The sequence below is a fragment of the Aythya fuligula genome, chromosome 1 (assembly GCF_009819795.1).
Source record: "Aythya fuligula isolate bAytFul2 chromosome 1, bAytFul2.pri, whole genome shotgun sequence".
Taxonomy (NCBI): domain Eukaryota; kingdom Metazoa; phylum Chordata; class Aves; order Anseriformes; family Anatidae; genus Aythya; species Aythya fuligula.
In genome coordinates this window covers 121,678,440-121,693,310 of record NC_045559.1, presented here as the reverse complement: position 1 = coordinate 121,693,310, position 14,871 = coordinate 121,678,440, and the positions used below count along the sequence as shown (strand labels likewise).

Below are 14,871 nucleotides of genomic sequence, written 5' to 3'. Positions count from 1 at the left end.
TATGTTTCTGTAAATGTGTATAATGTGTATATATATATATATATATGGGAAAGTCACTATATATGTGTATATATATATATATATATATATATATATATATATATACACATATATATATATATATATATATATACACACATATATAGTGACTTTCCCATATATATATATATATATATATGGGAAATATATATATATATATATATATATATATATATATATATATATATATTCCCATATATATATATATATATATATATATATATATTCCCATATATATATATATATATATATATATTTCCTGAAATTGTTAAGGAAAGAAATGTGCTTTCAAGTACAAAAGTATATGTAGAAAATTGCTCAAAGTCTCCATGAGACAGGAAAAGGTTTCAGATTAAATGATCAAAATCCTGCATTTGGTAATTAGCAGTTATTTTTCTTCCTAAGTGTGGGAGGAAACAATTAGTGAGTAACTATATTCCAGTTTATTGCTAAAGCACAGGAGCCTGACAGAAACAAATCTTTGAAATGCCATAATAAAACAAATCTTTGATGCGCCATACATAAAGTCAAAGTACAGTGGCAGTCAATCACATTTTCATTCAGAGGATGCTTGGACTGAAGACTTAATTGTTTGCTGATGAGGGGAAATGAGGAAATTCTCATTGTAAAAATAATTTTTTGATGCCACTAAAACTTTCTTTGTTTTGCTTTTCTTTTCTTTGCCTCTTCGCCTTTGTTTTCTAGAACTGAATATTTGTTCCAGTCAGTATATGAACTGATTGTGTACTCAAATCTAGGAACATTTAGTTATCACTATATCACATAAGAGTAATAATATCAACTCTTTTGTGATTTGATTGTGATTAGGAGCAGATCAGGATTTTTCTGATTAGGTTTGTTGTTTTTGTTGTTTATTTTGTTTTTGGTTTTGTTATTTTGTTGTTGTTTGGTTGTTGGTTTTGCTTTTTTTTTTGATTTTTTTTTTGTTGTTGTTGTTTGTTTTGTTATTTTTTGTTCTTTTGGAAAAGGAAGATATGCTGCGACCAAACATTTTCATGTGATAAATATCTGTTCCAGTGAACAATCAAGAAAACACAAAGCTCTGATAGATTTCCTGCATGTTTTCTCAGAGTCTGAGGGCTCCTAGATACATTACTGAAATGAAGGTCTACATGGGAAAGAACCCAAGAGCAAAAGTTTTACAGAACCTCCTGCTTCCTTGTGATGTGGCCAAAAGACTGGCAAGATGTGAGCCCCAGCTGCCAGACTTTCACTCTGCCACAAGATCCACATGGCTGCAGACCCACATCACTCCTTCTCAGTTCATTGACACAGGAAAGAAAAAGGGAGGGGAGGGGAAACGAAGAAATTAAGATCAGAAATATTCTTTGATATGTAGGCATTAGTCCCAGTCATTAAAATTAGAAGTAGGTGGAGCCTTTTAACTGAGTAGAAACACAGTCTAAGAGGTCACCTACTCTGTGTTTAAAAACTTCCCTGGAGATAGGAGATTTTGATAATTTTAAGAGTCCTCAATTTTTTCATTACAACGGGAAAATAATAAATAATGATATTGATATTTGACATCACAGATATGATAGCTTCTGACAGCTCCACAGCTATCTGCATGTTGTAGTCCATAAAATGTTTCAAAGTGTTGAAGTGTTGGCAATGTAACCTCCTGGACCCCCTCAAAAAAAAAAAAAAAAAAAAAAAGGTGTAAGGTATGCTCTGTATTCCAGGCACCTCACTTTTTGAGAACTGTCTGCTCATGCCAGTATGTCATCCCATTAGGTAGCAGGATTATCAAACATAATTTTTCTGTAAACTGAATTTTCCACTTTTCATCAGAGTTAAAAATAACTGACAGATGGGGAGTATAATAGCTCAGCGAAACCACTGTGTGAATGCAGCTAACAGTTTCCCAAACTGGATTCACATCTAGCTGTACTGGAGTTTGAATAAATTCATGATTGCCTGAAACCATCTGTGTACACATACTCTAGATCCTGGTCACTCATAGCTTTTGACACAAATGCTATTAAAACTAGGGAACTAGTGTAGAAAGAAATGTTCCCTGCAATCATGGATAATGCACTTGTAGTAAGTGGGAATGCTGGATCCTCCATGGTATAAAAATATTTCAAATAAAGACATTAATGTGATATTTACATATACAAGAAAATTGTGGCGTAGCGTGAATAATTTTCCTTCCAATTAAGAATGTACAAACCATCTTAACAGACAATGTCCTGAAGCCTTTAAGAGTTTGAACACTGCATTATTTCTTATGATTCATCCCTTTGAGAAATGATACATTCTCATCTTTATTCAAAGATTTCCAGTGAACCAATGCTGCTCTAAAACATGTAATATGTTTATGACCATTACTAATGAGATAAAAGAAAATGGCATTACACATCATCATTTTGTCAGTTGTAGTGATTACCTCATATATTTCCTGACCTTTCTATGTGTTAACATGATTGTTGAGTTAAAACTATTCTAATGCAGTACTGGAATCTGCTCTGTAATCTCCCTGTAGTTCATATTTGATCTATATGGTGTTCTTTCAAGGCATTGTCAGAGGCATTAGGTTCTTGTTTATCATGAAGGATCATGGTTTCACAAGTACTGAAATAATGGAAAAACAAAACCAAAGAAGGTATTTCTTCTCTTTCATTTCTGTTGTTGTTTTGTGGTATTGATTTTATTTTATTTTATTTTATTTTATTTTATTTTATTTTATTTTATTTTATTTTATTTTATTTTATTTTATTTTATTTTATTTTATTTATTTTATTTTATTTTATTTATTTATTGTGAACATAGCAATCCAATAGATAATTTAACATAAAATGAGTGTAAGAGAGAAAATGAATCACACACTTATTATATCAGATTTGAAAGTTTGAAAGAAGTTTGACTATCTTAATTTTGTCATCTGCAAATATTTATGAAAACAGTATGAATTGCTCCTTGAAAGAAGGAGTGGACCATCCAAGATTAGCACCTGTTCTTTAACTTTACTTTGCACCCCTCCTGTATTCAACAGGTTTTTCCAAATAGGGCAACCAGAGTACAAAAAGGTATAAAATCACGAAAGGACTAACTGAGTAAATAACTGAAGTCAACAGTGAATGAATATAATATTTCTTATGACACAGAGTAGAGTATTCAATCAGGTATCTTTTACAAGCAATTGATATTCTCGATAGCCTGTGCATAATGTTGTCAAAAGAGTTAGAAGGATGTTAACATTTCATTACTCTTGCCATTGATTTTTTTCTGCTTTCTTCACAACAAAAGTCAAAACATGACCTCTTATTCCACTGAGTTAGTTCCAGAGCACTTGGCATTATTGACCTCCTAATGAAAATTAATGATGGCTCTTTTGATTCAGTCTTTCAAGTAGGCACACCAAGCACATTTAAGAAACTGGCAAATTTATTCCTCTTACTAAAATGAAATAACATGCTGTTAAATACTAAAATGTACATTAATGTAGCATTTAATTTACATATTTAAGCACACTGAATTCAATAGTTTTGAACTGCATTTTCAGGATCTGATGTTACATAGATCTAAGCTTGCCAATAATCTCAGACCTGAAAAGCCAATGAGTGTTATGACTAAATCTACGCATATTCTTAAAACATTTTGAGCCTTAAATTTGTAGTGAAAATTTGGCAAGAACAATTTTTTTTATGATGCATCAGAGACAATACTTTATGAGCTTACCTGTTTACATGCCTTTCTTTTCCATTTTAAAGCTTGAAAATAATTTGTATTCTTTTCAGTGACTTTTTTCTTCTGTGCTCACAAGCTGCCACCACACAGCCGAGTGAATTTCCTTCATACAGTGCCTTACACAATTAAGCACACAGTGACTTCAATGTATGGGTATGGATTCTTCTTTGCATCCATGTAGTCATAGGATCATAGAATATCCCGAGCTGGAAGGGAGCCATAAGGATCATCAAGTCCAACTCCTGGCACCATAAATATGTAAATAAGGATTAACTCCACTGGGTGAAATATGAAAGGTGAATGGTTTCATAACTGGAGATTGAGTGAAAGCTTGCTATTTTATCTAAACAATTTGCTATTCCTGGGCAATTCTGCCAGGAACAATTCCTCAGCAATTATCTAGGAACAGTGAAAAATCTTATTTTCTTCCTCTATTTCTTTAGACAATAAAGACTATGATGCATATCTATCCTATACCAAAGTGGATCCTGACCAGTGGAATCAAGAAACTGGAGAAGAAGAAAGATTTGCTCTTGAGATCTTACCAGATATGCTTGAAAAGCATTATGGATACAAGCTGTTCATACCAGACAGGGATTTAATTCCCACAGGAAGTAAGACATGTCTTTATGCTTGTGTATTTCCTAAATAGCAAACGAAGTGATTCTATATATGATTTTAGTATCATTTCTATGCTTACTCCTTCAGAATGTCATCTTTCCTCCATCATCCTCGGGAATAATGAAGATAAACCACCAAACATGTTTAATGTGCATTTCCCAGATAAGAGGATTATATTTTAATAATTGTATTATACTTGTTGGAGGTGAGACAGTGCAGAAAGGACATGCATATGTAATGGAAATGAATTTTATTAATAATATTTCACAGATTCTTGGAGAGCCTGCACAGCTAGGGATAAGAAAATAAGTCTTTATTTTCTGTTTCTGAGTGTTTTCCTGGAAAGATATCCATGACTTTAATTCAAAAGTAAATAAATATATAAATAAATATTGATATGCAGGTATTCCAGAAATTAAGACAGGAAGAAAAAAAAAAAAAATGTGTGTACTGAGGCAAGGTTTGAGTAATGATACCAGAAGATACAGCAGAGCAAAGAAGTGAGTTCTGGTAGTGCCCACTGAAGATAAATGTGTAGTGGAGGCACTGGAGTATTCTTGGAGATTGAAAATGAGAATAGATTCCAATTGATTTAAGTATATCTTTTTCCTATATCTTTCATAATTGTATCATTTGAGTATCATTTGAATTTGAGACTGAGTCAACAAAGCACATAGTTTCTGTTCTGTTTCCTACCTGGGTGACTTCTCCTTTTTAAAGAATAAAATGGTGATGAATGCACTTCTTCCAGTTAAGATATAGGTTCAAAATGACAGTTCATGCACATACCCTACCAAACCATAGCACAAAGGAGGATAATTGTTTCACTGAATCACAGAATAGCTAAGGTTGGAAAGGATTTCTGGAGGTCATCTGGTCCAACCCCTGTTCAAACAGGGTCACCCAAACCAGGTTGTCCTGGCAAGCAAACCTGACCTGTCTGAAGGTGATGTTTTTGCAGAGTTCAGTGAATTCTTCTGGGAGCAGGGAGTTTACATCTGTTTTTTCTCCGCGGTCTAGGGGAATGGAGTATTTTCTTGGCTTGATTGTTGAGCAATTGTCTTATTTTGTAGCCTACATTGAAGACGTGGCAAGATGTGTAGACCAAAGCAAACGATTGATTATCGTCATGACTCCGAATTATGTTGTAAGAAGAGGCTGGAGCATCTTTGAACTGGAAACAAGGCTTCGAAACATGTTAGTCACTGGTGAAATCAAAGTGATACTGATCGAATGCAGTGAACTGCGAGGAGTTATGAACTACCAGGAAGTTGAGGCCCTGAAACATACGATCAAGCTCCTCACTGTCATTAAATGGCATGGACCAAAATGCAACAAGTTAAATTCCAAATTCTGGAAACGTTTACAGTATGAAATGCCTTTTAAGAGGACTGAACCCATCACACATGAGCAGGTTTTAGATGTCAGTGAGCAGGGGCCCTTTGGGGAACTGCAGACAGTCTCCGCAATTTCAATGGCTGCTGCCACCTCCACTGCTCTTGCCACTGCCCATCCAGATCTGCGCTCCACCTTTCACAATACATATCACTCACAGATGCGCCAGAAACACTATTATAGAAGCTATGAATATGATGTACCTCCTACTGGCACCCTGCCGCTTACCTCAATAGGTAACCAGCATACCTACTGCAACATCCCTATGACACTTATAAACGGGCAGCGGCCACAGACAAAAACTAACAGGGAGCAGAATCCGGAAGAGGCTCACACAAACAGTGCGATACTGCCCCTCTTGCCACGGGAGACCAGTATATCAAGTGTCATTTGGTGACAGAAATACAAGGGGCTATCCACCCCCTTGAGTAGGAGCTGAGTCTGCAGTCTGGTGCCTGGAACTACATCCTCGACTGCTGCTGTTAAACATGCATTACAATCGATAACATACGAGGAAAAACAGGGTCTTGTACATATGTTTTTTGCAATTTCTTTGTAGCATTGGTCTTCCTGTTTTACCCATGTCTCTTTCCATTTACATTTTCAACTTTGTTTTATATGTCATTGGAATTTGTATATTTACATTTTTTTAAATGAAGAGACTGCTGTATAGATAGGAAACTTTTTTGCTTCATTAGTATAGGTTTAGATTTTTTTTTGTTTGTTTTTAACCTCTCTTGGGAATGCTTGGACAAAGCTCTGTTGGTTTCAGAATCGCCATCCATTTTGTTGGCCTGTCTAGCCTGATTCCTGAATGCCATGCCTGCTGCAGTTCACCTGTTTTGGAGAATATTTGTTCTTAGAAGGACCCCATCCTTCACTGAGAGCTCCGGTTTCATTTCTCCTCTCGTAACATGCACTGCTTCTTCCCTGCCCTTATTATGGTCTCATTTGGGGTACTGCAGTCTGATCATCTAACATGTAACTTGGTAGAAACCTGTCAAACAAGAGAATATACCCAATCTGTATCAGTTGCTTCACAGTAGTCACTACAGAGTGTGTAGAATATAGAGATGGTTTGATTTTTGTTTTCTTGTTTGTTTGCTTTTTGTTGTTGTTATTGTTGTTTTTGTTTTGTTTTAAGAATGAGTTAATTGTACCCCTTTTATAAATATAAAAGCAAACCTTATTTTTAACACTTCCTGGAAAAGTATTAATATGGCTGTGGATTTTATTTTTAAGCATTTGACATTTTCTTTTCCCCTTTCCAAAATCCTGCAAATAAGATCATTTGCAGCCTTCAGGCAAGTAAGACAAATGAGAAAATAGTCACTGAAGTGCAGTGAGTCCTTCTGATATTTACAATGATGATTTCCAAACCAAAGGGGAATAAAAAGGCAGTATCATGTTTGTCACTTTGTTTTAAAGTGTTATTTTCTGAAAAAGTAAGAGCAAAACATTATTTTGCTGTTGATTGCAGAGTCCCCTTGTATCTTAATGTTTTTAAAATGTATTTGCTTTAAAATGGTATATTCTAGATTAAGAAATATTCTTTCATTTGGTTTTAGCTTGTAACAATAAGTAAAACAATTACAACATGATTTCAGTTAAGTACTCAGGCAAAAAAAAAAAAAAAAAAAAAAAAAACAACTGGCAAATATCATTGTTTTCAGAATAAACTTTATTTATACAAAATTATTTAAATCAGACCTGGAAGTATTAAAACACTTTATTCACTTTAATGATTAAATAAATTAGTTTTATTTTTAATGTATGATTCTATCTTTGAGGAGTTGCAAATAATGTGTGTACCATGGCTTCAAGAGAAGAAACAAGCCACTATGTTTACATCTGGACATTTTTAAGACAAATGAAATAAGCATCTTACTTATATTTATGTTTTAAATAATGGAAAAGTCCTTTCTGGTTTGAAAAGCAGCATGGAGCACTGTCATAGTTATATGAGTTATTTAGGCCAAGCTCTCTGGTAGTCTCTGCTAAAAGAAACAGAGGAGCTGGGGCAGAGTACAGTCATGGGTTTGATTGACTCTGGCAGAATTGTAACTGGCATCCTCACAGACAGATCTTATAGTCTATTTCTGCAATTAATTAGCTTTAGGTATTTTATGGTATCTGACTGATACTGGCCAATATAATGGATTTGTGGTGGTTGTTCATCCTAATCATCTGAAGGAGAAAAGCACAGCTTTTTTTATTTTGGTCTTTCTTAATGAGAAGTGATGGGTAGAGAGCAGGTAAACTGCAGTTTGGGGGATGTTTGTGGAAGTAATCCAGAACTGACAGTGTGGGAGGAAGAAGATATGATCCTGTTGCGAAAGTCAAGAAATCTCAGTATCTGCATAACAAGCTGATAGGGCTTTGGGATGTGTGCTGCTTTTGTTTGCTATAAAATGTTCATTTCTCTGACAATTTGCTTAAGTCCTTTTCTACAATCTGTTCTTTATGTTGGTATCTCCCACTGGACATGTGCCAAATGTCCCCAGAATGAAAACAAAGCTGCCAGTCCTGTTAAAAATTTAAGACAGCTTTGCACATTTGGTTATTTTCATAATGTAAAAAAGCTAATATTTGCTCTTATGGACATCTGACAGACATCGATGACACTTTTCTTCATTCAGCTTAATGCCAAATACCCCAGTACCCTCTAAAGCAGTGCATTACTTTTTTTTTTTTTTTTTTTTCTTTTTCTCTGCCTTTTACATGTCCTGGAATGTGGAATAAATGTAGAATGTAACTATCTGACCAGAGTCACATTTAGGCAGCATTAGGTAGGTGTTTCCTTAGCCACATGGAGAGTACTTTTCTGTTCTATTTTATGTAGATTTAAGCACTTTTAATAGCATGATTCAGGGACTGATGGATACCATTTGATATTCATACTACTTTAAAAAAAAAAAAAAATCTTATAATATTTTGTCATAATATTAAACAAAAACCAACCAAACAAACAAAACAAAATAAAATAAAACAAAATAAATGAAAGAGCTATCTATGGCTTTAGAGACATTCCTCCTTAGAATTACTCCTCTGTGAATAGCTTTGTGTGAGAAACAGTGAAGGAAATTCTTGTGTGTTCACATGCTCTATGTTTGACAAAAAATTGTGTTGGAACACAAAATAAAATGAGGGGAAAAGAAACAACAACTCATTGCCCTAGTGCTTAGGCTCCATTTTTTATTGGTAAAGATGTTCCAGTTTTGGCAATGCAGCCTGAAGTGTGCATGCAATAGCCACATGTAAGGTTTAGCCATAAACAAATAGCACTTTATTTTTAAAACTGCACAGTGTGATGGTTGGAAAAACTTACTCTGCCTGGTCAATAACTTCGGGTCTGCATGTGGATTCTATGCACGTGTTACCCAAGTGTGGTGCTTTGTCTTTATAAGGCTCTTTCTGATCAGGGTAATCCTTGATGTAAAACTAAAGGACTGTATTATACAACCTACGGAGAATCAGTGTATAGGTCCTCCTAGCAGTATATGTAGCTGGACATTAATGGAGTTCTGTGTGGAAGGCTGATAATTATTCTGAAGGCAAAGTGCATTGCTGGGTCTGATTCTGTTCACAGTTGCAGAAATATGACTTGAGAATAAATCTAATAAAGCTGAATGAGTCTAAGATGGATTTGTGTGAGAGAAGGAAATTGGAAAAGAAAAGAGAAAAGGATTTCATATTTTCTGGCTGTGACAAACTAAAATCTTGGCCACAAGAAAAGCAGCAGCAAAATATCTTCTGAATTTTAGTAGGGACCCAGTCCTCACCTGGCAGCCAACATCAAACATTTCAAATGTGACCTGGTTCAGAGCTAAGTACAGTTAGCCTTATATGAAAACTAAGATACTTCTATTACTGCACAGCTGAGAAAATCACATGTGTGTTTAATAATGGGTGATAATCACCTTCAAAATAATTAGAAAGCCTGTTATACCTGCCTGATTAAAATTTTCAAAGTTTTAAACAGGCTTCTTTCATTCTTAAATTTAAAAAAAAAAAAAAAAAAAAAAAAAAAGCAAGCTTAAGGAAACTTTAATTAAAATCCAAAAGGGAAAAAAATAGTTTGGTAAAGTACACTAAAAAAAAAATAGAATAAAGGCCAATGGAGAATAAAGGTCATAACACTCACCTGTGTTTTTACTCTTTTTTTTTTTTTTTCCTGTCATGCAATGCTTCGTACTCTGGCTGACCTACGTAAAGAAACTGGCTTTTCTGGGGCCCATCCAGAGAGATCAGAAACACAAATATATCCCATTGTCTAATATACTTCTGAATTTTGTACTTGCCAGTAGTCTAGCACAGAGAGTTACTGGTGCATCTGCTATTGTCATGATATAGAGGATGGCAGAAATCTGTTAGTGCTAAACAACAACAACAAAAAATTATCTCTGTAATAGGCTTAGTTTATTATCCCTAGTAGCTATATCCCTTCACACATGCCTTGTATCTTATTTGCCATCACTAGAACACTTTTTTTTCTAGCCCATTTCTTATATGAGCAAGAGATTAATTTGGCTGTAATCAGAACAATGTAAGCAGTTTCACAGCGATGATTCAGCTTGTATAATAACTACTTTTATTTTCTATCAATTGCAGCTCTTCACCTCCTAAATAATCCACTGACTGAAGGTTGGAGAATGGACATTTGAGACATTGTCTGTCATTTAAGATTCATTAGAGGAGGTTGTTCACTTGCTTTAGCAGCAATACCTAGTTGTCACTTATGATGTCATTTTGCTGGGCTATTTCCCATCAACTCTGGCTACAGCCTCAAAGAAGATGTGCTGGCAGCATCACTTTCCTCCAATTGGCCTTTGATTGATGGTCCAGAACTTGGAGCTGTTGCCCTGGGAAGTAAATCTGATAGAAATGTTTCTGCTATCAAGAGTTTTCCTACACTTTTTTTTTTGTTTGTTTAAATTCTGTTTGGGATCTTTGCTCTGCATTAATAAGATCTGTCAAGAGTCTGCTTAGTTATCTAGTGGTCAGAACAGAAATTACAAAGGCAGGCCTGACACATTGTTTGAAAAATATTTAAATTTTGCAGCTAATCAGATTATTAATAAACTCATTGAGACTTAGAGTTGATGAAAAAAAAAAAAAAGTTTCTCTTTTGTTATTACAACCAGACTCATTCCAAGAGGATTTGTACATGAAAAAGCCAATACCCCAAATAATGTAATTTCAGAAGCATTCAGTAGTGAATATAAATATTTTTATTTTCTAGGATCTAAATGGTATATTAAATAGGCAATCTTTATCTAGTACTGAGTTTGCAGAGAGTACATATACCTCTGCAGTGCCACTAGCATTACATAAACAATTAGAAGTGAAATATGAGAGCTAAGAACTTGATGGAGATATTCTTGATTTTTACTTTTTTTATTCGGACATATCTCTTACCAGTCAAAGCATGACAGAAGGAACACAAAAATTACTCCAGAAATAAAATCAATGTGTTTTTAACCTTCTTTTTCTCCCTTTTCTTGAATTTTAGATGTCTCTCTGCCTTCCTTCCTATCATCCAGGAAAAAAAAAAAAAAAAAGAATACATACCAAACCCATGGTCCCCTGCACAATTTCAGGTGGGTAGGGCAGTTCGACCTGACATGAGAGGCTGAACAGCTCTGCAGACCTAGAGTACCCACACAGGGAGAGGGAGAGCACAGGGTCCTTTGTCTGTCATGCTTAGTTACCCCTATGTCAGGCAGGTGTAGAAGAAACTACAGTCCCAACACATTGCCATTCTTCCCCTGCAATAGAGAAGGTGTCAGTAGACCTTAAGGACAGCAACAGCAAATGTGAGTGACATCAGCAGGGCTAAATCCAGGCCCCTTATGGCAAAACAGCAATAAGAAGAAACAGCTGGCAGCATTACCAATTTGTTCAGTGTGCAAAGTGAAAACCAGCACTGAGCCTAGAAAGAGGTTAATTTAGCTGGTTAGGGTGCAGTCACTAAATGACAATTTGAGGAAACTGCTGTATGGATCAGATAGCACCACAGTGGGATCCCATCCCATCCCATCCCATCCCATCCCATCCCATCCCATCCCATCCCATCCCATCCCATCCCATCCCATCCCATCCCATCCCATCCCATTCCACCCCATCCCATCCCAATTTGTCATGCAGGCTGTGTTAAAAGCACGAGCACACAAAGCTTGGCTGGGATACATGTGAAAAGTCTTTGCAGAGATGGGGAAGTAAATGTCTTTTCTCCTGTGAAGAAATTTGCAAGAGCAAAGACTTGATTTAAATACATAAATATATATATATATTTGTTCTAATTTCACACAACGTTTTTTACATCTTTGTATGGTGTTCATGTGAAGAAATGTCCCAATACTTTCCTGAACTTCTTGTGAAGTGAAAAAAAGTTTTAAAAGGTCATTTATGGGCTTACAATATCCTCAACCATGCATCTGCAGTAAGCTCCAGGTTATGAACACACATCCATAAATAAACAGATAAACAAAAAAATACAATTTTAAAAACAAAGCAAAGTAAAATAGTAACGTAATTGCTAATATCTATTTCAACCAACTTTTAAGGGCTTCTTTTTTCAAAACAGGATGTTTTCTTTTGGAGTTTTGTAGGAAGTTATGTGAGAGACAGTTTTAAATTTTCTTTTCATTGTTTGCATGACAGGTAAATCACAGGAAGATTATAGTTTTGGTTGGTTGGTTGTTGTCGGTTTTTTTGTTTGTTTCTTTTTTTTTTTTTTTTAGAAAGTCACATTATTCACTGTAATTTTAACACACAAATAGTAATGAATTTACAGACTTAGAAGAAATTGTTTGCCAGAGTTAATACTCTCTGGTGAACAGCACACTACAACTCTAATTAAGTTCTTAGGGACATTTCAGTAGACAATTTAAGCAATTCATATTATATGTGCAACTTCAGCATCACATTAGAGGGATGTACATTTGTTTTCTTAAAACCCAGGTAACTTCAAACGGGACAATTACATAAATACAAAGCAGAGGAAAACAGCCACACATCTGTCTCTTCATCTATCTTAGCAAAATTGCTCAGTGACATCAGGCTTTCTTTGAGATCACTAACCTATGGCTGCCTTTGCAAAACACATGAATCTTTGCAAAAATGCAGACATCTGGGGCAATGTTGCTGCAATAAGCACACACAGATACCCACACACTTTATACTTTGCTATACCTACACCTAGCTATTTTAACTTGTAATAATTTAATCATAGAACAATACAACAAAATAAACTAAGTAGCCTTTCCAGAAAAAAATCAGTGAAGTCCCAAACAGATGAATTTGTTCAAAGGACCGTATCCTCCACATGCTGCAAGATGAAAAAGTTTGTAACCAGGCCATTGCTAGGTTGCACTGTAACAGTCAGGTAGCTGGAGGTGACAGAGTGTGAGAAGTGTAGTGAAGATGTTTCCTGGTCATGTCATAATGGTACATGACTAACAACCAACTACTCCTGATGTCTCAGGAGATTACAAACCTCCTTTGCATACAGAACACTAGATACACAAATTTCCCAGGTGCTTCCTTCCCTTCTTGGGTGCTATCTGAAGCCATTTGTATAATCTTGCTGGAGGTAGGAAAAGATCCAAATGACAGTATCTACCTACACTGCCAGAATTCCTGTCATGGTCTATAACAATTAGGTCATTCAGTTCATCTCCAATTTTCTCTTCTGGTTTCTCAATTTACCATTTCATTCTTCATCTCACAAACAAAAGAGATTATGAATAGCATTCAGTGCCACATAGGAAATATCATTACCACATATATATATGTATTTACTGTTAGATATTTTTGCAGAGAGCTAAACAGCAGCACATGAAATGACACTTGCCAACTTGATCTTTATGTAACATTGAAGAAAAATTTCTTGTTCTTTCATCTTGGACATGTTACTTTCTGTGCTTCTTTCAAAATCATGGTAAAGAACAATCTAGAGTATAACAGTTTGGGGACAGACTGAGGAACATGACTATTATCTTCAAAGTTGTTTTAATTCTTTATTGCTCTCCATCCTGTCTTTGTTTTGTTTTGTTTTGTTTTGTTTTGTTATCCATAAGGGAACAGACAGCAGGACTGAGATACCTTTGCACTACATTGGATTACTGTTATCATAGGCACCTTAAAAAGAATGGGGTTCAGCTCTAGAGAACTGGAGCACAGTAGTCATGAACTGGGCTGAAAATATCCTACCTCGTCTTCTCTCACCAGTTCAAAGTGTTGCTGAATTTCCTCTGCTCGCACCTCACTTGGTTCTCCACCACACAGACACTCCTGTAAGGAGGTTTCAAAAGCGAAAATGGTGCTTTCAGGTGCTTCTTTCCAAAATGCTTGGTCTCAGACACAGTGAGTCTGCTGTTATATATACTCACAGAGAGATCCATTTTCTGTGAAAAAAAAAAAAAAAAAAAGTTTCCTTAATAGTTAGTCCTTCTGATTGCCATCTGCTGGCTTGCTAAGGCTCTCCAAAAACTCAAAGAATAAGACAAAATCAGTTATTTCAAAGTTAAGGTGAATCAATAGAAACTTATAGTATTATCACTGATGGTTTTGAATAGCCAACTAGAAAACACATATTTGACTCTTTTTCCAATTCTTTCTACTGTACTTTGCTCTAGATGATCTCCCTTTATAATGTATTCTAAATGTCTTGTAAAGATTTGATCTAAGCTTTTTACTATTAGTAAGCAAGCACAGAAATAGTTTAATACAGCGTCTTGGTTTCATCATGATTTACAGACTCATTGTTTTTATCTTATCCTTGTCCAAAAGCTTTTAATGTTAAAACAGAAAGCTACCCAGAGTTAGGTAGTGGTGTAACAATGAACAGTTAGTAAGTTGAGGACGCTAAACCACAAAGTATTTATCTTAGGTCACATAACAAAGGGAAACTAAATTATCCTCCGAACTTTATATCTAAAATATGCTGATGTCACTTACACCAGTTCAGAGTCACATAAGAATTTTACAAATAAAGCATGGTATTAAATCTGTGTTATTAGCTACTACTGTCATGTGACTATTTATAATGAAATAAACAAAAATACCATCTCATAGGTAAATATTTTATTAACGTATAGAAAA

General features: G+C 35.1%; 1 protein-coding gene across 5 annotated transcripts in view; it reads left to right on the top strand.

Annotated features, from left to right (window-relative positions):
• Window positions 1-6,867, top strand: part of IL1RAPL1 (interleukin 1 receptor accessory protein like 1) — a 759,868-nt gene extending 753,001 nt beyond the window's left edge. For all 5 annotated transcript variants that reach the window (XM_032184130.1, XM_032184112.1, XM_032184122.1 and 2 more), the window contains 2 exons: window positions 4,194-4,364; window positions 5,445-6,867. In XM_032184130.1, coding sequence (XP_032040021.1) covers window positions 4,194-4,364; window positions 5,445-6,163 — 890 coding nt within the window. In that variant the 3' untranslated portion in view covers window positions 6,164-6,867. The remainder of the gene's footprint in view (window positions 1-4,193; window positions 4,365-5,444) is intronic.
• Window positions 6,868-14,871: the final 8,004 nt, after the last annotated feature.